Source organism: Siniperca chuatsi, linkage group LG5 (genome assembly GCF_020085105.1).
Source record: "Siniperca chuatsi isolate FFG_IHB_CAS linkage group LG5, ASM2008510v1, whole genome shotgun sequence".
In the NCBI taxonomy this organism is placed as follows: domain Eukaryota; kingdom Metazoa; phylum Chordata; class Actinopteri; order Centrarchiformes; family Sinipercidae; genus Siniperca; species Siniperca chuatsi.
The window spans coordinates 20,447,025-20,474,998 of record NC_058046.1 but is presented as its reverse complement, the minus strand read 5'-3'; the positions used below and the strand labels follow the sequence as shown (position 1 = coordinate 20,474,998).

At 38.7% G+C, this 27,974-nt stretch overlaps 1 protein-coding gene across 3 annotated transcripts; it reads left to right on the top strand.

Annotated features, from left to right (window-relative positions):
* The first annotated feature begins 121 nt into the window (after positions 1 to 121).
* LOC122876579 (pikachurin) lies at positions 122 to 27,562 on the top strand. 3 transcript variants are annotated; one of them, XM_044197091.1, is made up of 26 exons: positions 122 to 701; positions 5,466 to 5,575; positions 7,141 to 7,227; positions 7,517 to 7,543; positions 7,789 to 7,906; positions 8,003 to 8,138; positions 10,381 to 10,547; positions 13,279 to 13,344; positions 14,249 to 14,361; positions 14,509 to 14,756; positions 15,487 to 15,674; positions 15,840 to 15,940; positions 16,028 to 16,128; positions 16,686 to 16,830; positions 17,164 to 17,353; positions 18,128 to 18,253; positions 18,664 to 18,907; positions 19,017 to 19,128; positions 19,710 to 19,826; positions 20,123 to 20,303; positions 20,979 to 21,002; positions 21,220 to 21,298; positions 21,481 to 21,624; positions 21,964 to 22,047; positions 23,516 to 23,619; positions 23,721 to 27,562. In XM_044197091.1, the coding sequence occupies exons 1-26, from the start codon at positions 596 to 598 to the stop codon at positions 23,870 to 23,872; spliced, it is 3,270 nt and encodes a 1,089-aa protein (XP_044053026.1). In that variant the 5' UTR covers positions 122 to 595; the 3' UTR covers positions 23,873 to 27,562. The 3 variants fall into 3 exon arrangements, with proteins under 3 accessions (XP_044053026.1, XP_044053027.1, XP_044053028.1); XM_044197092.1 differs by lacking the exon at positions 20,979 to 21,002; XM_044197093.1 differs by lacking the exon at positions 13,279 to 13,344 and having other exon boundaries at positions 123 to 701.
* Positions 27,563 to 27,974: the final 412 nt, after the last annotated feature.

The window sequence follows — 27,974 nt, the reverse complement described above, 5'->3', positions numbered from 1 at the left end:
CACACACACACACAGTATACTTTCATGGAGTGTCTGTTGCTTGAGCGGCTCCTCTGCTTCTGCGTCAAGACAGCTCTCCATCTGTGTCCAGTGTGCGGATTAGAAGCTTATTATCCTCTTAGCTCTAAATGACCCTACCTTCCTGCACTTCGATGTCCATCTCATCTGCTGTCTAAGACCCGGGCCGGAGCGTGACACGAAAGCGAGATTCATGCGTAAAAAATGCTCGTGCCCACTATTCAGGTGTTTTAGTCGTTGCGCATCACGCGTGAATCGTCGGAACAACCCTCTCCATCGCCTCAGCGCGCTTGTTGGGGCACAGTGGCTGTCTGTCCGTCTGATAATGTGTCCAACCCACTGATCTTTTGCAGACTGTAATCTTATCAGTGTCAAACCGTAGCTGCCCTTTCCTCTCGGGCAGTTTCTGCCTGTCTGTGGATGGCGTTTGCGCCAAAATCTGGATAAAGTAACATTTTTTTTTTTTATCAGAGAATACTTTTATCTAAAGGATTAGTTACTTTTACAGTTACAGGCGCGTTTGAATGTGTGATAAAATGAACATTTGACCGTTTTAAACTTTCGACCAGAAGAAGACATGGAATCTATATGTAAAGAAAGGAGTCTTTTATACTTACTTCTCTTTGCAATATGCACAGCCAGCGTTTGCTTTTGTGCAAGAAGATCAAATGTTCGGAGATCCGGTAAGTTCACCCGCTGACCTTTATACTAGATTTGACATAGTGTAATAATAATAATAATACTTTATATTGAATCACTGTGGATGAGGGCAGCATTTGTGTGTGCTCATCTTTCCATTTGTTTGATTACACCACTATCATTAATCATCACTGCTTTCAAACTTTGTCACGTCACATTTGAGTTATTGCATGAAACATAATATTTTAGCATTAATTCAGGTTAAAACAGATCACAATAATCTTAAGTGGCAATTGTAAACTTTTAAAGGCCTTAAGCTCTAGTTTATGGTGATAAAGGCTGGAAAATATGAACTTTGGTTGTTGGATGCTCATCATAAAGGAAAACACACCATCATCACCATGTAATCTCCATTATTCTCCTGTTCATACATCATAAAGGTGATTATTCTACAACTCAAACTACTGAGCAACATGTTACTTAGACCATTTAAAAAAGCTCCCCACCCCTCTTTGTAAGACACTGAGCAGCAGCACAAAACTGCATTTTAACCCTAACCTGTGAGGCACAAGTTGTCCACAGTAACTGAAATGTTTAAATCCACATAAGTTTGAGACAGGACTTTCATGGTTAAGAGGGAAAGAACACAGATATAACTTGGTGAAAAATGGCGTTTTCTTTTTCAATTTTTTACAATTTTACAGAATATGTAAATATATGTCTAAGAAAGAAAGACAGAAAGGGAAATATTCAGCTTTAGACCATCAACAAACTTGCCAATGTGCTCCTTTGGGCAGAAAATCTCTCTCTCTCCCCCTGTCTCTATCTTTCTTTGAAATCCTGTCACCCTGAACACTTTTTCTGTCCCAGTTTCTTCCCTTTTCCTTCTCTTTCTCTCTTTCCATCACTTCCTTTTTCTCTCGCTGTCAGTCTTTCAGACTGTGTGTCATATTTCTCCCTCGCTCTGACCCACAGGCCATAGCAGGCTGACTGTTACATCTGTCTGTCAGCACAGAAAACCCACCACAGTTGGGACTGCCTTACAGATGGCAGCTGTAGTTCGGTCTTCATGACTGCCAGTGACATTTGTACGTGTTTTCTTGTTTTGAGGTCTTTCAGGCCTCATTCTGAGGGAGGGGGGAATGTCAACAGGGCTTGATGTCCAGATGAATCACATCAGCCTTTACATAACAAAGCTGGTAGTAGGCCTAGGAAAGAGTTAAGATTTAATGACGTCTTTTCCCAAGGTGGTCTTACATTTTTCAGGGTTTTGACAGCTTTATCGCCTGCTAGAATAAGCTACTGAATAATTTATAGAATCATTCAGTAGCTTTATTTCTTACACTTACTATAATATGTATCTAAACTTATTAACTTGCATTTTAGATAACCCTTTCTATCACGTCACACAATTTTGTTTGGTGAAAGACAATGAAAATATACCCAATATGAGGAACAGTTTGTTTTTTCCCTTCAGATTCATTTTTTTTTTTTTTTTACATGTTATTCCCCAAGCCATGCTGAAGAGCAGCACAATAGCATGTGTCTTTAGTGGTCATTCACTTTTGGATGACTCAGACCTGGAAAAAGCAGCGCTTCAACACGACTGATTTTAAAAGTGGACATATAGAATCAGCATGCTAGAGCAGGTGGTTTGTTCTTAAAGAAGATATCTGAATTTAAGGACTATTGTTGATCAAGTGAGAGCACCTTTTGGTCAGAGGGGTATAAAAGTGTTCCGAGCATTGAAATCTTGACATGAATTAAAAGCTAAGTGCCTAAACCTGCTTGTCAACACCCCGTAACAGATGAAAAAAACTGGACTAACTGGAATGGTTTGGACTAAAACTAGCCTGATATTTGTTTCTTGCAGATATATTGGTATCAGTCTTTGTAGTGGAGAAATGCCAAAAATATGTTTGAGGTAACGTCTCCATTACATAGTTTGTCCATCAGAGAGCACTGACAAGTTTAAATTGGTTGTAATTAAAAAATAAAATAATTACAAATATTAATACCGGCATTGGCCTCAAAAATCCAGTATTAGTCGAACTATTATTTGGACGATACTTTAACTTTAAGACCTTTAAGAGTTAATGAGTCATATCAAAGGAAGCATCACAGAACTGTGGATTTTTGCGATCTCGCAGATAAGTGGGCGATCGTGGCAATTTGCTACTTGTGTTTGGTGAATCTGGAAAAGGTCGTTTTGTGTTCCTTGATATGTACTGAATAAGATGCAAGAGATAATGAGAGTGCACGGTTTACAGCAGCCTTTTTCTTTTTCTCTTGAGGCCTTTATACGAACAGTGGTCTCCAGAGTACATTGGCCTGACTTGGGAAATCTGGCCTCAACTATCCCATTCATTTATGGAGTGGGCAAATGTCCCAAATGGAATTAACAACCACCCCAGTCGTGTGGAGTTTCAGGGTCTTACAGTCCACAATAGCAATGGCAGCTGATGTGGCGGCTGTATCCAGTAAAAGCTGTTGATGTATTGATGAGTTCTTTTTCTGACAGTACAGGAGCAGGATCAATAGTCTTATCTGCCAAAGATAATCCACCAGTTTTAGGGGTTTATGTCGCTATTTTCAGGATTCCTGTTGATTAGTGGTAATAGTTTCTCTCCAGTCCCTCTGAGTATTAGACTTACCCTACACATGCAGCACCACTGTAAGCTGCTGTACGTTGATGGACATAAAGATGATGATTTAAGAAGTCTCCTCTCTATCTGCTCTAATTCTGTGAGTTCAGCTCACCCGTGTGCTCGCTGGGCCACACCCCTGGGGAGATATGGATGATCAGGGAATTCAGCTGACATATTGAATTACCCGCTCGGATGGAAGAGCAGGGAGGGTGGTTTGAGAAAGCAGGGGAGATGCCGACAGGAGAGGATTCAGGAGGACAGGAGAGAGGTCGGCACAGGAAGTGGAAGAGGGGAGTCACACGAAATAAAGAGGAGAGAAAAAGGAAAGTGGAAAAGGGCTGTAGCTACATGAGATTTCAATTTACAGAGCTCTGCTTTGCAATATTAACTTCTGTTTGATCCCCATGTCAGTCTATCCCAGGAAATTCTGTCCTTTTGTCATTTAGACAGGGAAAGGTCAGTTGTGGTTAATATTTGGTTTTTGAACTAAATCCCAACATAGTGCAGATCTTAGAAAAATTAAATTGTTTACAAACATTAACCTTAACTAGCTAACTGTGCACTGTGCAGACAGTAAGAGATAATGCATCTTTTTTTCAGGCCATATAAGAACCTACTCTTAAATCACACGTAAATACATTAAAAAATAAAAGGAATTTATAATACATAATGTGAAGCCACTGTATATTGTTATCCAGCATTTTTAAGAAGATATTTGATGTTAACAATCCTCTAATTTGTGTAAATGTTATAACATAAAGTGTATGACTAAGAGGCTGTAAGGGTCCTTTTTTGCTCATTTCTCTCCATCAAAGCCAAGCAATGCATTTACAGTAGGTCATTAGGGGTGTTGATGATCTATACCTCTATAGCTCGATCTGTTTCTTTCTTCTATAAGAGGCTTCTGAAGTGTTTTCAGGCCACAGTTTGGACACTGGAAGTGCAATCACAATCTCTTGAAGTGTCACAGAAGCACCCAGCATTGAAAAACTCAGACCATGAAAATAATGACATTTGAAGTCAGAGTCAGTTGATATTAAGCCAAGCTCATCGCGCTACAGGTTGTGCCATTTTAAATGGTCCTTTTTACATCCTTAAAATAGACTAAGTTGAAATACAGTGTAGGTTTGGATAATCATTGGCTTTTTGGAAAGGTATTGCAACAGACTTGCTTTTGTTCAAAACTCATGGAACTATTGACAAAGTGTTTATATATAATAGGCAGGCAATTTATTTCACAGAGTGCAACTTCTTTGCTTATTCTGAAAACAACTAAAATTTGTTTTAGTTTATATACTTTATCTAAAAATAATATTCACAAGGATGAAGTGTGAAGCTGTAAAGGTGTGTTCAAAAATAATAATAATTTAATCTTTATTAAACCTCCATTAACACATTTTCTTTCCCACTTGGGCGCATCAGAAACAAGCTGTAAACACAGCATTGACCTATTTTCATTGATGAACGTTAGCTGCGTTAAAGTTATTTAAACATCCAGCATACAGTGCAACATCATCATTCATTTGGAGTTGAGTTTCTGGCCACCTAGTGAATCTTAGACTAATATTCACTCTTATTTTTGCTCAGTTTAGGGGTCTTCCAAATATCTGGCTTCACTGTGCTCACCAGCCATAGTCGCTAACTTTGTCAGTCAGCTGTTTGGTGCTAATAGTGGGTTTTTCAGAGCTTTTTTGATGAAAATAGCTGCCTGCTTCTGCTAAGAAGTTATGCTAATGGGAGTGGTGAGAGTGAACAAAACAGTAAAGTTGCGGCCGGAAAACCAAAGCAATGATCTGAAAGACTCTAAAACACTCCACAGAGATGAGAGGAACTGTAGAGTTGGGTGATAAATCTCTGCACCTTTTGCATTTGAGCCACTGTTAATATAAAAACATCAATGAGAACAGCTTTAAGTTTTATTCAGTTCAATTAAGTTTAATATTTTATGCTGATCTCAAGATGCTGAGATGCACGAGAATCTCATGATACATAATGGTCACAAGCTGCCATGTACAATTAATTTAACATTAATTGTCTCTTGTTCAATAATCCATCACAGCTAATAAATCAAATAAACAGTTTATGGTTGCCCAATGACAGTCCTACTTCCCCCTTGTTATCTTTTGTTTCCCTCACTTTCTGTGTGTTTGTATAAACCAGATCGTCTGAGTCCTCCATTAGACATCCAGCTGGAGACAATCAACTGCACCGCCTTCAGTGTACGATGGAAGATGCCCCGGCGACATGTTAGCACCATCACTGGATACAAGGTAGTCACAAACTGTTATTTTACACGAAATAATAACACATATGTAGCAATACTGTATGTATTATTTTCATTTGAATGTGACTGCTAAATGTGTGATGAACATTAAAAAGCCGTTATCAGTCACCATAAATATTACATTCATGTCAGTAAAAGAAAGGTTTATGTCAGATGATTTCAGAGGTATCATTCACAACTTTATTTTTATTGATATTTTGAAGCAAAAATAGTGATAATATTTTCCATTTCTTCCAGTTTTGTTACATGTTGTTGATATTAGTCTTAAGGTAAGATGCTCCATACAGTTTACATTGTTGATAAATTGCAATCCAGTCGTCCTTGGTTGGAGGGTTTGCCAGCAGCCATTTCTAAAGAAAATCGGAAGCCACACCTGTTATATGGACCCAGAAAAATTGTTCAAAATATTTAAGAAAATATTTAGCTTTACAAACAACAGGCTAAAAAACACGCCCTCACATATTCCTTTTAAAAACTCTTTTTCAAAATGCATAGAAAGGTTTTCACCCTGGCAAACATAAAAAAACAACGATGTGTTGTAAATCAAATTTCTTCTCTTTTTTCTAAACACATGCCCATTTCCCTCTGCAAGCCGCTGATGTGTTTGGCCCCCACCTTTTTTTCCTCCTGTTTTTAAAGTGCTTGTCAAATTCTCTGTCCAGCAAGATGGCCTTGAGGGATAGATTGATATTTTGAAATGTTTGCTGTCTTGATGGAACCCCTTCACTGCCAAATCTATGTTTTTTCAGGGGAATATATAGCTCTGAAAGATGTGGTCATAAATCTTTATTTAGTGTCTTGTCGAGTTTTTGCGCCACTCGGTAAGCTGTGTGTTGAGTACTAAGGTGGGATTTGTTTTTCTTGGTAGAACAAAATGGACATAAATTGAATGATATGCAATGGCAGGTTTGTATTGGTATCGTGTATTGTTTTTGCATAGTGTTCTGAACGCTTAGTTTCTTCTTTCTTTATTATGACATAACTTTTAAGCGTCCATACTTTTTGTTTGTCATCTTGTATGTTTCATTTTTTTCTATTTTTTGAATGAGATATAATGCCTTACCAGAACCCAGTTTCCTTCTTTCCTTTCTTCCCTCCTTCCTTCTTTCCTTTCTTACTTCCTTCCTTCCTTCCTTCCTTCCTCTCTTGTGTTTGTTTTGAGTCATCCATTAACAAAGTGTGGATCAGTATGACTGTGTGTGCTCTGCTTTTGACCATATGTCTGCACTAAGAGGATTAGTCAGCTACCTAGCTTCCCCACGACTCACAGATAAACATGCGTTCATTTGGCCAATCACTTTGGAAGTTCATAAACAATCCTGTTTCCTCGTAGTATTTCCTCCTCATTATTCCGTGTTTACATTGTCACTGCCATGTCTTGATAATGTAAGAGCTGAAAGGTAAAAAAAAAAATGGTGCTTTTTAAAATAACAAACATGACATTTATGAATGTCTGACAAAATTTACTGAACAGTAAGACTCTGACACTTTTTCATATAAATATGTGTTTGTATTTGTCTTTCTCTTTGACAATGTGTGTATGATTTTCAGGTCTTCTATACAGAGTTGAGGAATGGCCGTCCAATTGGTACAGCATCTTTGATGGAGGTGCCTCTCAGCTTGGACATGCTGACCACAGTGAGTACACTGGCTTTTAATTTACTTTTAATTGACTTTTAATCTGCTTTATGTCTGTCACTTTAAAATCAGTGGTGAACAGAAAAAAATGTCACTATTTCCATTATAATCACCACCCAACTTTGATCTGCCTCTAACTTCCAATTTTGACAATGTGGGAAATCTTCACTGTGGTAGCCAACAAAATCTTTGCAGTGCTGCTTTATCAGTACACTGAAAAACATGCTTCAAACGCAGCATTAGCATGAAAAAGACATTTATAGATATCTCTGCTCTTATTTTCTCAAAGGGGCAATTTGACGGACAAGCAGGCTTTGTGAGTATTATTTAGCTGTTGTTTTTTTTTTACTGAATTAGACCCTGTCACTGCTTTCTTACCACAGTTGACATTTATAGCTGGATTTGACTTACTTTCCACTTACATTCTGAAAGATTAATTTAGTCTTCTCCCTCTCTTCTTCCACCATCTTTCCTTCTTTTTCTTACTGCCTCCTGTATTTTTTCTCTTCTCTTTCCCTCTAACAATCCTTGCTGATGTGCTCTTGCTTATTTTTCTTCTAGGATGTGGACATTGGTAACCTAAAGGTGAACACTAAGTACAGAGTCACTGTTGGAGCGTATGGTTGGGCAGGTGAGGGTAGACCCAGCATGCCCAGAGACATCAGCACTGCTTCACATGGTAAGAATATGTGAGTAGTAGGAATCCATTTTACAGCTGATACTATTATTTCTACTTTAGTATTGTTCTCAATTCAATTTCTTTCTGTGCCATTAGAAATGTGCATGCCCCCATCACCCCCCACTCAGCCTGTTGTCATGGCTGTATCTGACACAGAGCTGGCGTTGTCATGGCAGCAAGGAGAGAGTGAGGGAAGCGCACCTGTCCTTCACTTCCTGGTGGCTTACATCAGGTCAGTCATAATTGATTGTTCAGCCATAACAAAGCAATTAATGAAGCTTTACGTTTATTAAACCGGCCTTTTGCCCAAACACTGCTCCCACGTTGCTTCTCTAACCACACAGACTGCCTGATGGGGCCATTATCAGAATAATTTTTTGTGGGGCCAAGCATTGATCAAGCCCAAATTCTACTCAGCACATTTTGAGAAATACAGTTATTCACATTCTTGCATCCAGTCTTTATGCTAAGCTTAGCTAATCGACTCTTGGCTTTATCTCCAAAGTTGACTAGCAGATATGAGAGGTATTGATCTTCTCATCTAACTCTCATCAAGAACGCGAATAAAGGGTATTTCCCAAAATGTTAAACTATTTCTTTTCATTTGAACACTTTCTTATTTATAAGCATAATGAATAGAACTGGGACAAGTAGTCGCAAAATATAAATTAGGCTGTTTTGACCATTAAAGCCATTATAATGGAGGTTTAAAGGAAATACTGGAATTCAAGAGGAGAAGCATTTATGCTATTAAGAACATCGTGGCTAATGATTTTTGCTTTTTCAAGCAAAAAATACTTTATTGGCATGATAATATAAAACAAAACACTGATGAAGCATCATGTGTTAATGGATGTATGTAGCTGCACATTCAGCCTCTATAATCAGACCCTCTGTATCTGCTCATCATCACAATAATAGACAGCTCTATTTTACAGTGAATTTCGTGAGGCCTCTGGTGGTCTGTGTAATGTAACCATTTGTGTTTTGACATGAGGGTCAGCTGGGACACGAGAGAGAATGAACTTCATTCTCTGTAGTGTTCAGCCTCACACACACACATAAACAGTATATGCACACACACACATACACACACACACACACACACACACACACACACACACACACACACACACACACATATAAAGGACTTTACATGTCTCCATCTCCCTAGACAAGTCCTCAGGCTACAATGCCAAGGAAGTTGAGATCAGAAATAATTTGCCCGGAGTCCTCTGATGATTTGCCTGACACAAATTAAAAAAAGGCAGATAGAATTTAAACATGCGCCCATAATAATTGTTTAAAAGAAAAGTAGTTGTAAAGATATAAAAGGAAACAAGCTTAAAAAAACACAGTAGTGTTGCCCTTCATGGCACAATGTTAACACCCTGAGATTGAGCAGAGAGAGAAACAAAGAGAGATGGAGGCAGAGAAACTGTCACTTACTGTGACAGAGTAGAAATGAATCAGTGTCTGTTTTTGCATGTGGGGGCATTTTCCACACAAAAGGGCCATCTCAGAGGCAAATCTTTCTCCCCTTACATCAAAAGAGGCCTTGCTGAAGAGAGACATTGAGTGGTGGTGAAGATGACCCTATTCAACAGATAGTTGTGGCTCCAGGCGCCCAGAATCAGCGCACAAATATGGCAGCTTGAGATGGAAGCTAAAGATGATAGGCAGGAAAAATGAAGTTCAGGAGTTCAGCGTGTAACATTTAGGAGGATCTATTGGCAGAAATGGAATATAATATTCATAAGTATGTATAGTGTATAATCACTTGAAAATAAGAATTGTTGTATTTTCATTACCTTAGAATGAGCCCTTTATATCTACAGAGGGAGCGAGACCCCTTCCAGAGGTCGCCATGTTGCACCGCAATGTTTCTACAGTAGCCCAGAATGGACAAACCCAACACTGGCTCTAGATAGTGCCTTTTGAGTCTTGCGACCACTGTACTTTCTCCTAGACACCTGGAAGGGGAGGGTGAGGCGAGCGGTATTCAAATGGTTGCAAACTGCAATTTCTCCACCAGATGCCACTGAAGCCTACACACTGGACCTTTAAGACTTGTAACATAATGGAAAAAAAAATCTCAATAAATTGCTCGTTTTGTTATGTTTGAAAAGTTATTCTGTATTTTTGTGACTTTGAACTCTTCAGAATTACAGTCTGTAGTAATTGTACTCTTTGCAATGACTTATAGACATTTTCAGGGACATAAAACAGCAGGAGGAACACAATCAAGTGAAAGAATTTTAAAACATCCCTCAAAAAACAAATCATCATGCTCAAAACAACTACTTTGAAGGTGTTTTGAGACTGCTGCTTTTTTAAAAAAAATGATTTTTGTAAAAAATAAAAAATCACCTAAAGACCCTCATGTTTTGTAAAATGTCACAAATGGAAACATGTTGTTAGTAATTGAAATATCAGAAAACAAAACCTAAATAAGATGTTTTGTCGTTTCACAGGCCAGAAATGGACACGGAGTGGACGTACATTCGTGAGCCCATTGAGACTAATTCCATGGTTTTGAAGGGGTTATTACCGGAAACAGAGTACCAGTTTGTTATAAGGGCGGTCAGTGTGCATGGAGTTAGCCCCCCCAGCCACATCAACAACCCTGTGCGCACTCTAGGTAAGGCCAAACGTTGATCTTTGAGCCAACGTGCTGTGATGTGACAGCAAGGCTTAGCTCCGTTCTTAGTCTGGTTTCAGCCACATTCAAAACAAAGTCAGTTTCAGTTTAGTTTCAACGACGATACGACGAAACTGTATTTTAGAGTTTCTTGAAAATTAATTTATATTAGAGGCATCATTTATAGATGCAACCAACATGTAAAGATAACCATTAGAACTTCATTCTGTACTGCATAACGTGCTAACTGTATTAGCATATTTTACCTTTCTGCCAGATCCTAGCCTATACCTTTCTAAATAAATATATGTAGCTGATCATTTTTGGTTTGGACATGAAGCATATTTTGACAATATTCTTGCCATTTTGAATGTACTTTTTCCAAATTTCTTCACATTTTGCAATATTTTCTGTGTTTTTTTGGTATTTGGGAGACTCACAAACCCTCCTCAAATCATCATGTGAAGATCATGTTGAATTTCAAGCAAAAAAGAAAAGAACAGATCAGAGTTGAATTTAGGACACCTGGCAGTGTGTCAGTGGGTTTTTCTGACCGAAGCCTTGGATGATGGAAATATAGAGCAACAGAGTCATTTACTTTATTATTTTTGATGTAGTCAGCTGCTGGTGATATCAATAGCTGATTGATATTAAAGCACACACACACATTCACACAGGTGTGTACCAGTCGTACACACACACACATGCAGTAATAGCAGTGTCTTAATGTTAGCTCGTGTGTGTCTGTGTGTGTGAGTGGATGCTTGTGCATATCAGGCTTTAGGAGTATGATTATATATGACTATTAAAATCAAACAGCCATTTGGACACAACCACATTATCCAGACTTTTTTTCTGCGACCCACACACTACACTGCTGACTCTAGAAAGCCATGTGGACAGGCGGCTTCTGCTTCACACGCTATGTTAGCTGTCAAACTGTTGTAAACTGCTCTGATCGAATTAAGTGCCCTAAGTCCTGCTAGACTGCTCAGAGACAGAGCTAGTAAGACAGACAGGGAGAGAGATAATATTAGAAAGAGGTTGTTAAGAATGTCAATGAAAGTTACATGAAATAAGATCAAAATGAGCCCGTTCGATAGACACAGAGAGACAGATGGACAGAAACAGAAGAGATAGAGAAGCGGGGTTTCTTAGCACGGGATAAAAGCGGGTTACATCCGAGGCTCATCAGACAGGATTAAGGACGGGATGCCAGACCCCTTCTCTGCCCATCTACACCCCTGATGGATGCACGCACACACACACACACACACATACACAGACAATGCACCGCTGCTTGAGCGAACAGCGGGGGTGGGCTTGACTGACTGACATACTTTTCTTGTCGCTCTCTCTGTGACAGTTCTTCAATGTGTGTGTGTGTGTGTTTATAGCAGTTGGAAACAGAGTGCTATGGATTGAGGGGGATTGTTACACAACAGAAGATTAGTTTGTTGAGGGTTTTTTTGGGCATCACCCCTGCTTGTATGCCAGCACCCAGTATTCAGGATTTAGTGTTATTAGGCTGTGCTAATTAGCACTTTAAATCTTGACATCCATTCAGGCTTAATAGTCAGGTTTCTGTGAGATATGTGATTAATTAAACAGTTTGCTGTTTGTATAAGATGTCTAATATCCATAACTATAGAGTATATTTCAATTCCAACTTGGCTAACGTCATGGTGAACTTCCAATATTTGATACTGTGGATGGGGAAGTGGAAGAGCAAGGAGACAAGAGGGAGGGGATGTTGTTATGTAAGCTAAGATTAAGCTTTCTCAAGGTAGAAGGGATGGCAGGGGAGGTGTCATATTGAACATGCACGGTACTGTTTTTCTTCCTTTTTGTACTTTATTTTGTAGAAAGGATTTTTTTAACACCTTTACACTCTTTTTTTTATTTCTATATACTTAAATGTACAACAACACATAGTTCAGTCAGGAGAGACAAGTGAATAAAGTAAAGTTAGTGTTTATTGAAACAGATGATGTGAGATGTTAATCTTGACTGAGTCTTTGGCGCTTAGACTCCGCGGGGAGATTTTAGTAATGGAGGGCATCTGCCCTGAGCAGCGGCAGAATAAATCCCCCCATGGAGTCCAGACACTGGTGGTGGTGGCTGATGACTCTGCTGAAGAAGTTGATAGAATGATGGGCTGATGGACCTGCGAAGACTGGGCGGTGATGGGGAGATGGAGGGGCGCACAACCGTTGCATGAACGTACTGAAGGCAGAGAGAGAATTATATTTAAACAGACAGTAGTAGGATGATAGGTTGACAATGAAGGTGTGTCACTGTGCTATTGGATAGATGTGACCAGCTGATGGAACAGCTGATTTGACAGCCCCAGATAATGATAGCAGGACATATAAGTGAGCATGCCTCAGAAGAGTGAATGTCAGAATGGTATGAGTATTACTACACCTAAGCATGCAGAAGTAGAGTCTTCCTGACTGAACTTTCGCTAGAGCTTCATTTATACATATTATATTCTATTGTCCAACATATATGTACCAAATATATAACACACATTGACGCCTAAGGTCTTAGGAGCAGAAAAAAAGTATAATCTAAGTGGTCTTTCTGAGTGTTCGTTTGAATAAAGAGGATAACTAATTAAGATGCCTTTTATTTATCTTACCCAAAACCAGTCAAGTTACAGTAGCTAACCAAAAAAAAAACTGCTCACTGTATTCACTGTCTGGCTTTGTCTTTATTACATTATGAGCTGCCGTTCTGTATCGAGGAGACACGTTTCAGTATGTGCTGCAGCAACCTGAGTACAGGCTAACAGGTAGACCCACTGGGCCAGAGGCTTTTACCACTATTTAATGTCTGTGATCATCAATGCATCATCTGTGAAATGTTATCACATTTCCCAGCCCATGATCATTCATCATAGGAAAACAGTCATAATCACAGTACAGCCACCACAGAAGAGCCAGCCATCATTCTTAAATCTCCATCTGTGCAACTTTCATCCATGGTTGTTTGTTGTTGGGGCCATTTTCATTGTCATTGTTATTTTGCTGAATTTTTTATGTAAAATATCATGTATGAAACTACATAGCATTTACAGCTGTTTTTCAAGTATAAATTAGGAACCATATAATCTAGTAGTTTATTTTGCTGGTGTATTTAAAGTTCTGTTGAGGATTTTGGCACAACAAACAAGGGACCACCTGTGTCAGAGGCCACTCGGCCTTCCTATTGCAGAAAAGCAGTCGAGTCTATTTCCTTTAAAACATTCCTCCACATTCAAATTATAACTAACAGATTGTTCTAAATCACAAAAGCAACAATAGCTACTTCAAACACCTCAGAATGATGTTATATGGCTTCAAAGATCATTCTGCTGTATATCATACAGTGTGTAGAATAGATGTTACAAGACAGGAGCTTAAAAATGTCACCATTACAGATATTTCTACATACTTCCTCAATTCACTGGGAATTTCATGCTACAAAGTAAATATAAAGTGAATTTGGACTTTAAAGTTTATTTGCAGTGCCACTCCCATAATTTCTTGCTTTCTGATTTGTTAACTGCTGACTTGTATGTCATCATTTGACCAATTTAGTTTTATTCTACCCATTTCACTACAATCATCATGTATTTTTTTTATAACTGTCATTAAAGAATTAAACCTTTAATAGCATGTAATAAACATCCATATCTTTTCTGACATTCTGAACAGGTGCATCAGATGTTGGCAGTGGCGATTACGGGCGTTACACCACAGATTCAAGGATCAAAGATGAAGATGGCTTCGACATTGATGACTCTGATTATGATATCTTCATTGAAGAGGTGGGTTATTACATACCACAGCTGGACAGGAACACCTTGTAAATGAGCGGAACACATTAGTGGAAAGAAAATGAAGTTGAACATCCTTATATGTTTCTCTATCATTCGTTTTCTTGAATTTCTTTCCTCTATTCTTCCTCTTCCTAGTTGAAGCCATTCCCAGGTATCAATCAGGGCAACAAGAAGTCCCAGCTCCGTTCGCGCTCTGGTCTGCCGTCTGGTCGGAACGTTGTTTACCGTATGAACACCATCGCTCCTCCCAACGTTAGTGCCCCTCCAGCTTCCTCCACCACCTCGTCCATCTTCCCAGACTTCACAGATCTGGTTTTCTTAACTACCTCAGAGCCCAGTACCACTATTGACACCACAACTACTGTCCCACTTACCACCACCAGGTAAGATGTACCTTAAAAACCTTTGTTGACCTTGATATCGGTTTTACTGAAGGAATCCGGATTAGATTTATAAGTTGCGACTGCTGTTTATCAGCAAGTGGAGGAGGTAATGGCCTCTCTTTTAAAGGGATTTTTTTTTTACATTTATTATATAATTTAACATGTGTTTTCTTATGAAGAGAAAAAAAGCAGGGGTATTAAGAAGTTGTTTTTTATCTCAACAAAATCACAATTCTTATTGCTGTTCCTCTTTCTCTTTTATTGTTAGATTGCTGTCTCTCCCTGCTCTCTGCTCTCTCCTAAAAGCCACCTACGATTTACTTTTTTCTGCCACTTAATTATTTAATAAAGATGGTGACTGGAGCAGTGAAATGTTCCATCAATTTCAGCTGTCGTTCTGGTTGTGATGCACAGCACGTCATTAACTCCAGCAAATATAGGGAGGCCTAACTACCGTTCTATTGCATTTGGGTGAACATTTTGCTTTTTCCTGTTTGATCTGTTAGATTATTTCTATAAAAAGGAAAAGGGGCAATTTAGAAATTCAGTTTCACCTTCAGTTAAACCTGAGGACAGAGCTGATAATGCAATAAATACATTACACAACTGCATTTCAAAGTGAAACATATTTATTAGCTAAACCACTGACTATGAGCTGTAAAAACCTTGTTTTCTCAGAAGACTGATCACTAAACTTTCTTATATTTCTTGGTCTTCTGATCCACCTCAGCATCACTTTGCCAACCACTACTACCACCCCAACCATGTCCCCCTGGAAAGGTGAGGTACCTCGTGTGTACGACCTGACCTGCGATGATACCGTGTGCCCCCCCGACAGCTTCTGTCTCAGTGATTACGACAGCGGAGGCTCACGCTGCCACTGCAACCTTGGACGAAGAGGGGACACCTGCTCTGAGGGTGAGAGAAGTGCAGTTGGGTACAAGCTTTAGTAAAAGTGCTCTGCAGCCAAAACTTGCTGTGATGAGACAGCCCTCAGTTGTGTGGTTGCATGCATGTAGCACATCCAACTTTTGTACCTAAAAACATACATTTATCATGATTTTATTCTCTGTTCTCCTTCAGTGGTGCTGGTGAACTTTCCCCGGTTCTATGGCTACTCTCACATGACCTTTGAACCCTTGAAGAACTCTTACCAGACCTTTCAGATCACTTTGGAGTTCAAGGTAAAGCTCCATGAGTTTTTTTTTCCCACTGATTTTTGTCTTCCAAAAGGGTGATAAAAGCTTTGAAACAGTTTCTCTGTGGTACAGGCAGACTCTGAGGATGGCTTGTTGCTATACTGTGGAGAGAATGAACACGGCCGTGGAGACTTCACCTCTTTGGCCGTGGTGCGTGGCAAGCTGCACTACAGGTGAAGAAAACACGTATGGGTTTAGATTCTGACAGATTTGGCTGGTGGATAAAAGCACCATACAAAACTTTATGTTACCTGTCACATACTGTTCGTCGTAAGAAACTTGATTGTAAAAGATGTGTTTTTGAGAAAACAAAGAGTTTCATGAATGCTGGAAAACAATTCTTCAAAAGCATCAAGGAGGACAACTGATAAACTGCTTGTAGAAACCAGTTTATGGGGGATGTAAACAGAACCATGATGGCTGATGCATTTAATTTTGCTTTGAAACAGATCCCAGAAAGGGAATTTTAACAGACATCTATTATACTGTATTTCCATTTGATTTAATGCTGCAGTCATAAAACAATGGTGTCTTGAATATTTCACTCAGTGTAAGCACAATATATTGAGGTGTTAGAACAAGCAGATAGATAATGGTTGTGTGATATTGGGTGGAAAAAGTATTTTTTTAATTTAAAGAGATATAAGGGGAAATTTAAGGAGGAAATTTGAGTTAAATAAGTTAAGGATGCATATTATTTGTGCTTATTACAGCAGTTTGTGTCCCTCAGGTTTAACTGTGGTACAGGAGCAGCTCAAATAGTCAGTGAGAGTCGTATTGTTGTTGGTCAGTGGCACACAGTCACCGTCTTCAGAGACGGCATGAGCGGCTGGCTGCGTATGGACAATGACACCCCTATATCTGGACGCTCACAGGTAACAATAACACATACAGGTGATAAGATAAAGGCTCTTATATATGTAATGTCTTTACCCAATATTTTGGTAAGTATTAGGACATATAGATGAGGGTTTTTGTGCGTAAAGTTTTTTGCACTTTAATATTGTGGTTGAATGAATTTAAAACACAAAATATTGTAGCTATTTTTATTTAAATATGGTTTTTGGGATCTCTTCCTCTATATGCCTGTTTTATAAACAGTATGAAACATTGCTGACAATATTTGCTTTCAGTCCATTCAGTTAGTAGACCAGCCCCAAAGTGTTTTTACACTAATAAAGCACATTTTGTGCTCTTCACTCTTTCAGGGTCAATACACTAAGATCACTTTCCGCACCCCGCTGTATGTTGGTGGATCCCCGAGTGCTTATTGGCTGATCAGGGTGACAGGGACAAATCGTGGCTTTGTTGGCTGCATTCAGAGTCTGACCATCAACAACAAGGCCACAGACATCAGACCCTGGCCTTTGGGCAGAGCTCTGAGTGGAGCAGACATAGGTGAGGATGAAGACAGTATGTGTGTGAGTTTGTGTAATGAGTGTTATTTGTCTTTGGCTGCTGCCTGTTGTATATGATTCTCTTATCCATGTTACCCATAATGCACTGCTTCTCAGATTTTGGTGCTCAAACAAGTAGCCGTTTTAGAGTTATGTGTCTATTTGAATTTGGATGACTGTATTGTATTTATTCATTGCACAGTCTGGTGCTATTGTCATTTCACTTTCACTTTAAAAAATAAGAACAAATTATGAGAGCATTCATCCTTTGATTAATGCACCAGCTGCAGCCAAAACAAAACAAACATGTTATAAGAAAAGAAAAAAATATATAACAAGAAAAAATTAAAAGTGGTCACCACTAGATACATTTTTTTTTTTGTCACAATCAGAAAACATAGCCTTTTAATAATTACGTTTTAGCCAATTTGTCTTTGAAGCAGGAAACAGGCATGTTTGGCAAATTATCTCTCACAGAGGATTTTGCAGAACATGACTAAATACAGTAAGAGCCTAAGATATTAGCTGCAAGAAAAAGTAAAAGTTGGTTTGAAGGCCACAAAAAATAGCCAAAGCTTTTTGATTTCATAATGTACAGTTTCTGTTATGCTGCAGTATGCCTAATTTCAATTTATACACCCAGTTATGGAGTAAGAATGTTCATGGAAATAATGCAAGCACTGAAACTGTATTTGTTTTCATGTTTATTATCTATATAGACAAATATGGTGACTCTGCCTTAATCACCTCATCTCTCCTTGCCACTGTGTGCCAGGTGAGTGCAGCGACCGTGTATGTGACCTGGTCAGCTGTGCCAATGGTGGAGTCTGCTTTACAAACCGTGCCGATGGCTACATCTGCCTATGCCCGCTCGGCTTCAGGGGAGCACTTTGTGAAGCGAGTGAGTCAAGTCTATTTTCCTTTTTTCCTTTGTTAACAAGAGGCATTTTGTACCACTGTGAAAGTTTCTTCTTACTCAATGTCTGTCATAGACTGTCACACAGACCTTTTAAGGTAATTACTGAACAGTTGAGTGCAATGCAAAAGACAGTTTTTTGAGATGAGGATTATTATTTCTTATATAGAAGCAGTGGGATTGACTGCATGTTAGACCAGCTTTCATGCAATATAACCTTCCTCTTTCTTTTCTTCTCCCCATGGCCTTTCTCTCCATTTTCCTCTGTTCTCATCAACTGCTTCTTTTTCCTCCAATTCACTCTAAATCATCTTAATGCTTACGCCTCCTCTCAACTCCTTCTTCTGTCTTCCCTCCTGCTCTCTTCTCTTCATGTCTTCTCTCCAACTCTTCAGGTTTCTCACTGTCCTCACCTCTCTTCAATGAGACAGTGTTTTCATACGCTGTCATCCCATGGCCTCAGTCCTCTCAGAGTTATCTGTCCTTTATGGAGTTTGAGCTGACGTTTCGACCGTCGATGCCCGATGGGACGCTGCTGTATAGTGATGACGCAGGCAGCGGAGACTTCCTAGCTATCAACCTGGTGGACAGATATGTGGAGTTCAGATTTGACTGCGGCTCTGGAGGAGCTATAATAAGGTACTAAACAGATGCACTCTCATACTGTTCTCTGTCTCCTTCACTTTCTCATTGCTATTATATTTTCTAACGAGTTGGCTTATATTGTACGTGATGATCTGTGCTACAGGAGTGAAGAGCAGATCAGTCTGGACTCATGGCATGAGCTGAGGGTGTCTCGCACAGCAAAGAGTGGTATCCTCCAGGTGGACAGCCAGAGGCCAATGGAAGGAATCGCTGAGGTATTTTGTGTCTGTGTCGTTTAAAGCTGCATTATGTGATTGCTGACCACAAGGGGACAGAAAAACTTGAAAAACTCAGCAACAGAGTTTTTGCTCACTATTAAGTTCTGTGGGCTATGGAAGTAACATTTGCCTAATTACATGGGTGTCCCATTGGAGTCACCTGGGGAATGTCAGTCAAACATGTATGCACCTTTTAGCCCACATTTTGTCCTCTAACTCTTGAAAAAAATGTCTAGGTCACTTTTTATTTTGTGTGATGTTTCACTCTGAAGTGACTGTAAGGGGCATTTTTACCTTTGATATGTGCTTAAATGTTTTCATCTATTTATTTTACAAAGATGTCACTTCAAAGTCATGTTAAACTCTAAAGTTTAACATTGCCTTGCTTATTTGCCATCATCTTACCACGTTGAACAAAAAATACAGTTTTTACAGTTGGTTACAAATCAAGGCAAAGACAAAACCGACCTTAAAAACATATGATGTTCATCTTAATGAACATATGCATTTATATGGCATAAGTAGATTCATTTATTGATAGTTGACATAATTTCTTTCTGTTATTTTTCACTCTCCAGGGAGCTTTCACTCAGATCAACTGCAGTTCGCCCCTTTATATTGGTGGAGTACCAGAATACGATAAAACCAAGAGGACAGCAGGTGTAATAAAGCCCTTCACTGGAATTATTCAGAAGGTATTACTATATCCACACACACAGTACTTAACACCTGTATTTAAACATTAATATAAAGTCAGTTTTAGAGTTTTATTTGACGATAGTTATTTTCACATTGTTTAAGGACGATCATTACTCATGAACTCATTTCAAATATTTCATTCTGTTGCATTAATATAGGTCAAAAAACATGATGCATATATCATCTTCACAGCAACAAAACTATGTCAAGTGTCTTGTTGAATTTTCATACCTTTTCTTGCTTCCTCTTCCTCCTCATCGCTGTCTGTTTCTTTTCCTTTTCACACCCACAGCTCATACTCAATGACCACACCATCCCAATAACAACCGGCTCTGCTGATGGAGTTAATGTAGCAAATTCAGTTCATCCATGTGTGGAAAGTCCCTGTGCCAATGGAGGGACCTGCAGGCCAAAGTGGGATAGTTATGAGTGTGACTGCCCCCTAGGGTATGATGGGAGGCACTGCCAGAAAGGTCTGTAACATATGCATTTCTATCTCTTTACAGAACTGGCTTATGTGTTAGCATGGTAACATGTGTTTGTGGCCCTTTTCTGATGGTTTTTATTTAGCCAGTAAACATATTATATATACTGTGACTAGTAAAAGTTTTAGTTTGGAGTTCAAACAATTGTCAGCACATCCCAAAGGTTGATGGGATACTGCAGGACAAGAGCACATGGGCATTCAATAACATGAGTAAGTGTAGGAGAAGAACTCCATTTTACAGTTTGGTGCTGGTGATTTGGTGATTAGAGAGCATCAGATGTAAAAAGGTATCAGATGATACTGATCACTGAAAGCAATGTGTAGAAAACAGATGTTTTGAGGCTGTTGTCAAGTGCTTTTAAGGACTATGAATAAATCATAAATAATAAATAAGTCTGTTTTTGTCATGTCTGTCTTTAGAAAAAAAACATACTCTTACATGGTTGCAAATAACTTTCATTTTTAAAATCAATTGTAAAGAAATTAACGACAGCAATGTTTTTTGTGCATACTATATGGCTTTAACCATGTGGCATGATCTCACCTCTCCTCAGGGATTAAATGTGTTTTTCTCTGCTATCATATAATGTATATTAACTGGACAACCTCATCCCTTAAGCCCATCTATGCCTTCTCTGTTTTTAACGCTTTCACTGAACAGAGTGTGGGAATTACTGTTTGAACAGTAAGTTTTCCTCTATGAATTCAAAAAGCAGATATTAACAACCTGCACAAAATACAATAATCTTAACCTATTATTACCTTTTAAAATACATGTACTTTTCTCCCCTCATACATTTCTCCTCACTTTTAGTCTTCTAGTTTAGTCTGAGTCAGTAGGTACATGCTGATGCTGCCATCTTGTGATTATATGAAGTAAATGCAATGTTTTCTCTGCCCAGCTGTGACTGAAGCCATTGAGATCCCACAGTTCATTGGCCGAAGTTACCTGACATACGACAACAGAGATATCCTGAAAAGGTAGGTAGTAAACAAGTGTGAAATGGGACTGCAAAAAGGTTTTTGGTGTCTTCACATATGTTCAGTCATGATTCCCCTTTAACATGTTTATGTTGTTTTGATGATACTTGTAACAGCAAAAGTCCTTGTTTTAATCACACTTGCAATACATGTTCAGAAAGTAAATTTGTCATTTTTTTCAGGGTGTCTGGGTCCAGGACCAACCTTTTCATGCGTTTTAAGAGCACAGCTAAGGATGGCCTGTTGCTATGGCGAGGAGACAGTCCAATGAGACCCAACAGCGACTTCCTGTCTATGGGGCTTCAGGATGGTGCACTAATCTTCAGGTATTTGTTTTTGTGGGACAGTATGAAGGTAAAGTAACATTTCTAGTCAAAGTGCAAGTCCTGCAAGTCCTGCTTGCCACATGGTTCCTCTTCCCTGTATTTTTGACAGAACAGAGGCTAGGGAGAAAAGGGCAGATTTCAGCAAGAGGACAAAGTTTAGTGCAAGAAGAGAATGAAGATGATTGAGAGGGACGTTGATCCCGCCAAAGGGCAGGGAGAGCTTAGCACCTAGTAGAGGCAGAACTAAAAAAAATCCTGAAGTAGTACCATACAAATGTGAACCCATTGTGCCCTTTGTAGCTAGCCAAACTCCTTGTATGTGTTTCCATATTGTTCTAGTTACAACCTCGGCAGTGGTGCGGCTAACATCGCTGTCAATGGGACCTTTAGCGATGGAAAGTGGCACAGAGTCAAAGCTGTGAGGTAAGCTCTAAAAAATTCTCTTTATTAAAAATCCTTTCAAATAGATGTTCACCGTGCTGATCACAACACATCTGTGGCTATGTTTTGCTTTCACTTGACTTTACAACTCAGCTGCATCAATTGATTTCCTTGTCCACTTGTGGGCAGCAGCTGTGTGTACAAGCTGTACACACTATATCGACATATTATCACCATATAAAGTTGATATGGCGAACATGTTAGCAAACAGTTGCCTATTCACACATCCAGCAGACATGGAGCAACATTAGTGTTTATTTAAAGTTGTGAGAGCAGTTAGACTGAATCAAAGCAGTAAAGTTGCGGGCCATAAAACCAAAGCATTGAGCAAAAAGACGCTAAAATGCTCCGTAGAGCTGAGGGGAACTGCAGAGTCAGGTGATAACTGCCTGTGGTTTCGTCCCTTCGAGCAACCTTTTACACATAACATATAGTCATTTGATTCATTGTTAATATAAACATATTGATTAGCATTAGTGGAAGTTATAAGTATTATCAGCAAAATTCACTTAAATTATCAAAAGTAAAAGTACTCATTCTGCAGTAAAATGGTCCCTGTCAGTTTTACTATTTTATATGATGTTTCTGGATTAATATTACTGCTGCATTAATGTGTGTGTTGCATTTTACTGCTGTAGATGTTTAAGGTTGAGATTTGAATTTTAACTACTTTATATACTGTTGGGTAATTTAATCTACAGCAATGCATCATAAGCTATAAGATCATCATATGTTTGTAGCGTCACTGTCTGGTGAGAACCACGTAACCACATAAACAGCCCTGTTTTCAGCTTTGTGACATTTCCCAGCTGATCCAAAGGGTTTTTTTTTTTAATTGTTTATTTAGCTTAAGAAGTAGGAGAATTTTCTCAACCCATAAAGGAACACTTCATCCTTCAGTTTATCACAAAAATTCACATTCAGAATCGCCAAATTGGAGATACATGGTTTTCACTGGACAGGAAGGGTATGAAAAATTGTAATCTGAATAGTAACTAGTAAATAAAGCTGTGAGACAAATATAGTGGAGTAAAAAGTACTAATATATATTTGCCTCTGATATGTAGTTGAGTAAATGTATAAAGTTGCATGAGATGAAAATAATAGTAAACTACAAGTACCTCAAATTTGTACAAAAATACAGTAATTGAGTAGTTAAATTCTACTACTGTTGATTAGTGCAGCTTTAAGGAGAGGTCATTTGATATCCTGCTCTCCTTTCCTGTGCAGGATGTTCAGAAACACGTTAACTCTCAATCCATATGGAAAATGGAAAACCCAAGGACAACTTTTAAAGGACTTTAAATTCAGTCTCTTTAATCACTTAGAGGATGCAAAAAAGTTTAATCAAAGTAAAAGTAAATGTGCCGTGCCAAGAATTACATAACAGAATCTTTATACTGTTTCTCAAGTTTACTAATAAGTTTACCATTATCACTCATCTTTTCAGGGATGGCCAGTCAGGGAAGCTGACAGTGGATGACTATGGAGCAAAAACAGGAAGGTCACCTGGAAAGATGAGACAGCTCAATATCAACGGACCCTTATACATTGGTAGGTGGAGCTCACAGCTCATAATCCCATAAAGTACTGCATATGCACTGCAGATCAAACAATAATTTTAATGTCTGCATTTCAATATTCTCCCCCTGAAGGTGGCATGAAAGAGATAGCTCTTCACACAAACAGACAGTACATTGGAGGCTTGGTGGGCTGTGTGTCCCACTTCACACTCTCCACTGATTATCACTTAGCACTGGTGGAGGATGCTGCTGACGGCAAGAACATCAACACCTGCTCCAACTAGAAAATGGCTTCAGTACACAAAGGTCCATTTTCAGCACCATTTTCAACTGGAGCGAACACTTCGACCAGCTGATTTGTCATCTTGAAATAGCCCCAAATAAATGAAAACTGAAAACAATACAATTTTGGTCTACCAGTTCAGGGCTGACATGGTATAAACTCAAACTGGACAAAGACTAACAACATTGTTATTTTGAGTCACAAGAACATTTAAGTGGCTCATGTGTGCAAAGTTTTTCAAACCAACTCCAACCTGCCAAGTTGTAAGTTTTATTTTAACATTAACAACTTGATGAATTGCTCTGAAAAACAGTTTCGACACATGGCAACAGCAAAAACGACCAGAGGATATTACAAAGCACAAGTACTCTGTGGAAGGAGAGAAAAAGCTTAGCGTTATGGGTAATGAGGGTCTCTGAAAAACCTTTTGAAGGACATTTTTTTCATGGGATGATTCCAGTCGTTTCTTTATTTTTTCTACTGTAAATCCTTATTTGATTGCTGGAAGATCCAAGTGATCTGAGGGATCAAGAGTCATCACAAGTTTTTCATAAACCTGACCTAGAGCAGCTAGCAGAGATAAACTTCTTTTTAGAGGATTTTGGTTTTGGCTCTAGAGGATTTCTGTTGTTTTTGTTGTTGTGACATTTGTATTCTTGTTCGTGATGTATTATCAGTGTGTAGACTACATTTTGTGAAAGTCTGATTGATGTCAGCTTTTTTAAAGGTTGCTAGTTTTGAAGGATGAAGACGTCAGCCACACACAATATGTGTTTCTTTATACCTTCTTCTTTTAGTTTACAAGCTCCTTTATTTGGAACGCTCAGATACTAGTCACATGAAAGTCTGATGTTGACACGGTGAAGCAGCCAAAATCCTGGAGGAATTGTGCGCGACTGCAGCCTTCCAATTGAGTTGCTTTGTAGCTTTTGTTGTCACACCAGAGAAAATAAATAATTTCTCTTATTTAAGCATATGTAATGAAGCCTAAGCTTTACTTTTAAAAGGGACACTGCGAATGTTCCATCTACTCTGCATTTTTTGAATTAACTTAAATGTGGTGAAATGAAGTGACACCAATGTCTGAATATGATGGTTTGCCCATGAGATCTACACCCCCGGTTTCAAAGTTTGAGCTCAGAACAAATCCAGTAAACTGTCAGTTATTGAATGAGCGTGAATTTATTTGAGGGGAATAAAAAAAGTCATGGGTCGAACGTGTCATTTTCAACAAGTGTGTCAAGTCTGAAAGCCATTTCAAATGAGGTTCAGCCAATAAAATACACCATGTGTGACTGTGGAATGTGAAAGAACCCGAGTGGCACACCACTGGGTGATTAGATGGGCTGACCATCCACTGTACAAAATGTAGCATGTATTGACTGTGTGACATCTGATGAAACATGTTTGTTAAATAGCTGTTAGCCATAGACTGTAGGAAAATGTTCTGTGATGTCAGCAAATGTGTTTAAAGATCCATTTAAAGCTTTAGGTTTAGGTTTATGCTTTCTGCCAAAGTTGTTAGTTAGTGAGATAATGGCCAGATAATCCACATTTCTGCAAAGTCCTGACATCGGTGGAGCTGAAACATGACGAGCAAGCAGGAACCACCACGGCTGAGTGTGCACATCCCAAAACTTAGTACTACTCAAGCCTTAATATCCCCCTTAATATCTTAATAATCCCCTGAATATTTAAATGAGCAATTTACGATCTTAAAGAAGTGTATATAGGTGTCCCCATTTGTTATGTGATTGGTTGATTATAGGCGAATTTGTAAGTATACCTTTCAAGGCTTGCAGTCACCTCCCATTGCAAGATGATCAGAAACAGAAATACATTAAGTGAGTTAAATACCATTAGACTTGATTTGCAAAAATCTGCCACCATTTTCTTTTTTTAAATTAACATACAAAAAATGTTCAATGTATTTGTAATTGGTATACTGTGACTGCTGCCTGACAAAAACTAGACTCTGCTAACCAAATAGCCTGCCAATTAAATAAGTTGCTAACCAAGTTTTTGTCATGGTTTGTCATGAATGGTAGTGATCTCTACATTTTATTTGGGGAATGGGCTCAGTTCAAACACCGAAAATGACACAGTGTCATAAACCGCTGTTGTTGTCACTGTGCTTGTTATTTGTCTGTGTCCCTGATCCGTTTCACATCACATTTATACCGTGAAGTCACACATTCCAGATGATATTTGCCATGGAACTGACAAAACAGTGGTGGACAAACTTTCTATTCATTTTAGTAAAATCTACTCCAAGAAACAAAATTTACTTAAAACAGAATTGCAACAAAAGAAGCTGTTCCTGCCTTATATGGTCACACTGGAGCGGCAGCACGCTCTCACCTGCTGCGCTAACTGAGGGTTGTTTTTTACATAAAGAGGGTGATGGAGGTTACGAAACAGCAAGTTATATTATTTCTCAAACAGCTAAAACTAAAGTTCTTTGCAAGGCCTGCATGAAAAAACAAAAGGAAATTTTATAACAGAATAGAGCTCAAGTGGTCAGCAACACAAGTAGACAAGGGGATGATTCTGCTGCAATCAAACAATGATTATGTCAAAATAACAACAGAAAAATAAATCTGCATATCCAATTTACAGTAAAATTGAAAGCTGTTTATTGCACAGCTGACAAATCCCTGGTAGCAACAACAAGAAAACAAAATATTGACATGAATAAAGCACTGGTTTACCCTGTTTAGGCTCTGGTAAAAAGAAGATTTGAGTATCAAGTACATGAAAACATTAGAAAAAATGACTTTGACAACCTAAGACTGTGATTCACAGAGGCAATCTACCCCTAACCTTGTTAGTTGCCTATACTTAGGTATACCTTAACCATGGCAGATCAGAAAACGCTCATGAGTCATTTTAAAATGGGTAATTTTGGAGGCAACCTATGTTGTCATTATGGTATGAGGAATTGTTTGAAACACACAACAACAACCTGTGAAAAACCCACACAGCAGTTCTGGAAGCAAGAAAATGGTTTTTGTGCCACATTGTACGGAAGATTTCTAAAACACAATACACAAACCCACAGGAACACAATGTTCAGTATAGAGGAATGGTCTGCACACGAAAAGACACACTGAATTCCTGTACTTTCATTGTATTTTTAAACCCCATCATTATTGCCCTTTCTGGAGGTCTTTTCAATCACAAGCAAAGCTATATGATTTGACATCACATTTCAGAACATTCTGGTTGTTTTTGAGGCTACTACATTTTTGTATTGTGCTTTGAAAATGTGGCAGTTTGATGCACGTTTGTCAGCTGCAATACAACCAGCTATGAAGTATTCAACCACAACAAGTCTTGGCACATGCTGAATTCATGCTGTTTCATCTATATTCCTTCTTGAACTTTTTTTGGTTTGCTTGACTTGAGTACTTACAGTACACACCATAGGCAGTGCTGAATGCAGAACAACATCTGCACTGTGTTTGGAGAAATCTGCTGACTTGTGTTCATTATTAACTTCTTCTGATTACTATGAGCTTCCTTACAACAGCTTTTTTTTCTCAGTCACATGTAAAAACAGTTGCTACACCAGATGTATTTTGTCAATCTAACTAGTAATGTCTATCTCCTGATCACTGTTCAGTTCTGGTTTTGACATAAAGAAGGACATTGTCTTGCTTAAATACAGCCCACAGCTCCATCATATTAATGTAACCGTGTCCTTGATTTAAATTCTCCTTGTGATGAAAGCTGCTAATAGCTAACAGATAACCTACATCTTGTTTCAGCTTTAGCATCTCCACATTGCTGGAGATCAGATGACATATTTAATTGAGGACTGGGTGTCACTCAGTGGAATTTTATATTGAATTTTATTCAGTTGTTCTGTAGTACTACCTAAACACACGCAAGAACACATACACACGTACACGCAAACACAATTGTTTGTTCTGGGGGGCCCTGCTTACCAGCACTGCACTCCAGGACAATATTTTTCCTATGCCTAGAAAATCCAGAGTGTTCACACTCAAATGAACTGAGAGCAGTGGTAATTGATCAACTAGAGTATCAAGCTTTTTCATTTAGATGAAACCATTTAGTTATATTGAGGTCGTCCATAT

Excerpts from the sequence above, each read along its gene's own strand:
- LOC122876579 (XM_044197091.1), top strand. The coding sequence starts at position 596 with ATGGAATCTATATGTAAAGAAAGGAGTCTTTTATACTTACTTCTCTTT. Across the intron at positions 5,576-7,140 it reads GCACCATCACTGGATACAAG|GTCTTCTATACAGAGTTGAG; the intron begins GTAGTCACAAAC and ends TATGATTTTCAG. Across the intron at positions 18,254-18,663 it reads GGGAGCACTTTGTGAAGCGA|GTTTCTCACTGTCCTCACCT; the intron begins GTGAGTCAAGTC and ends CCAACTCTTCAG.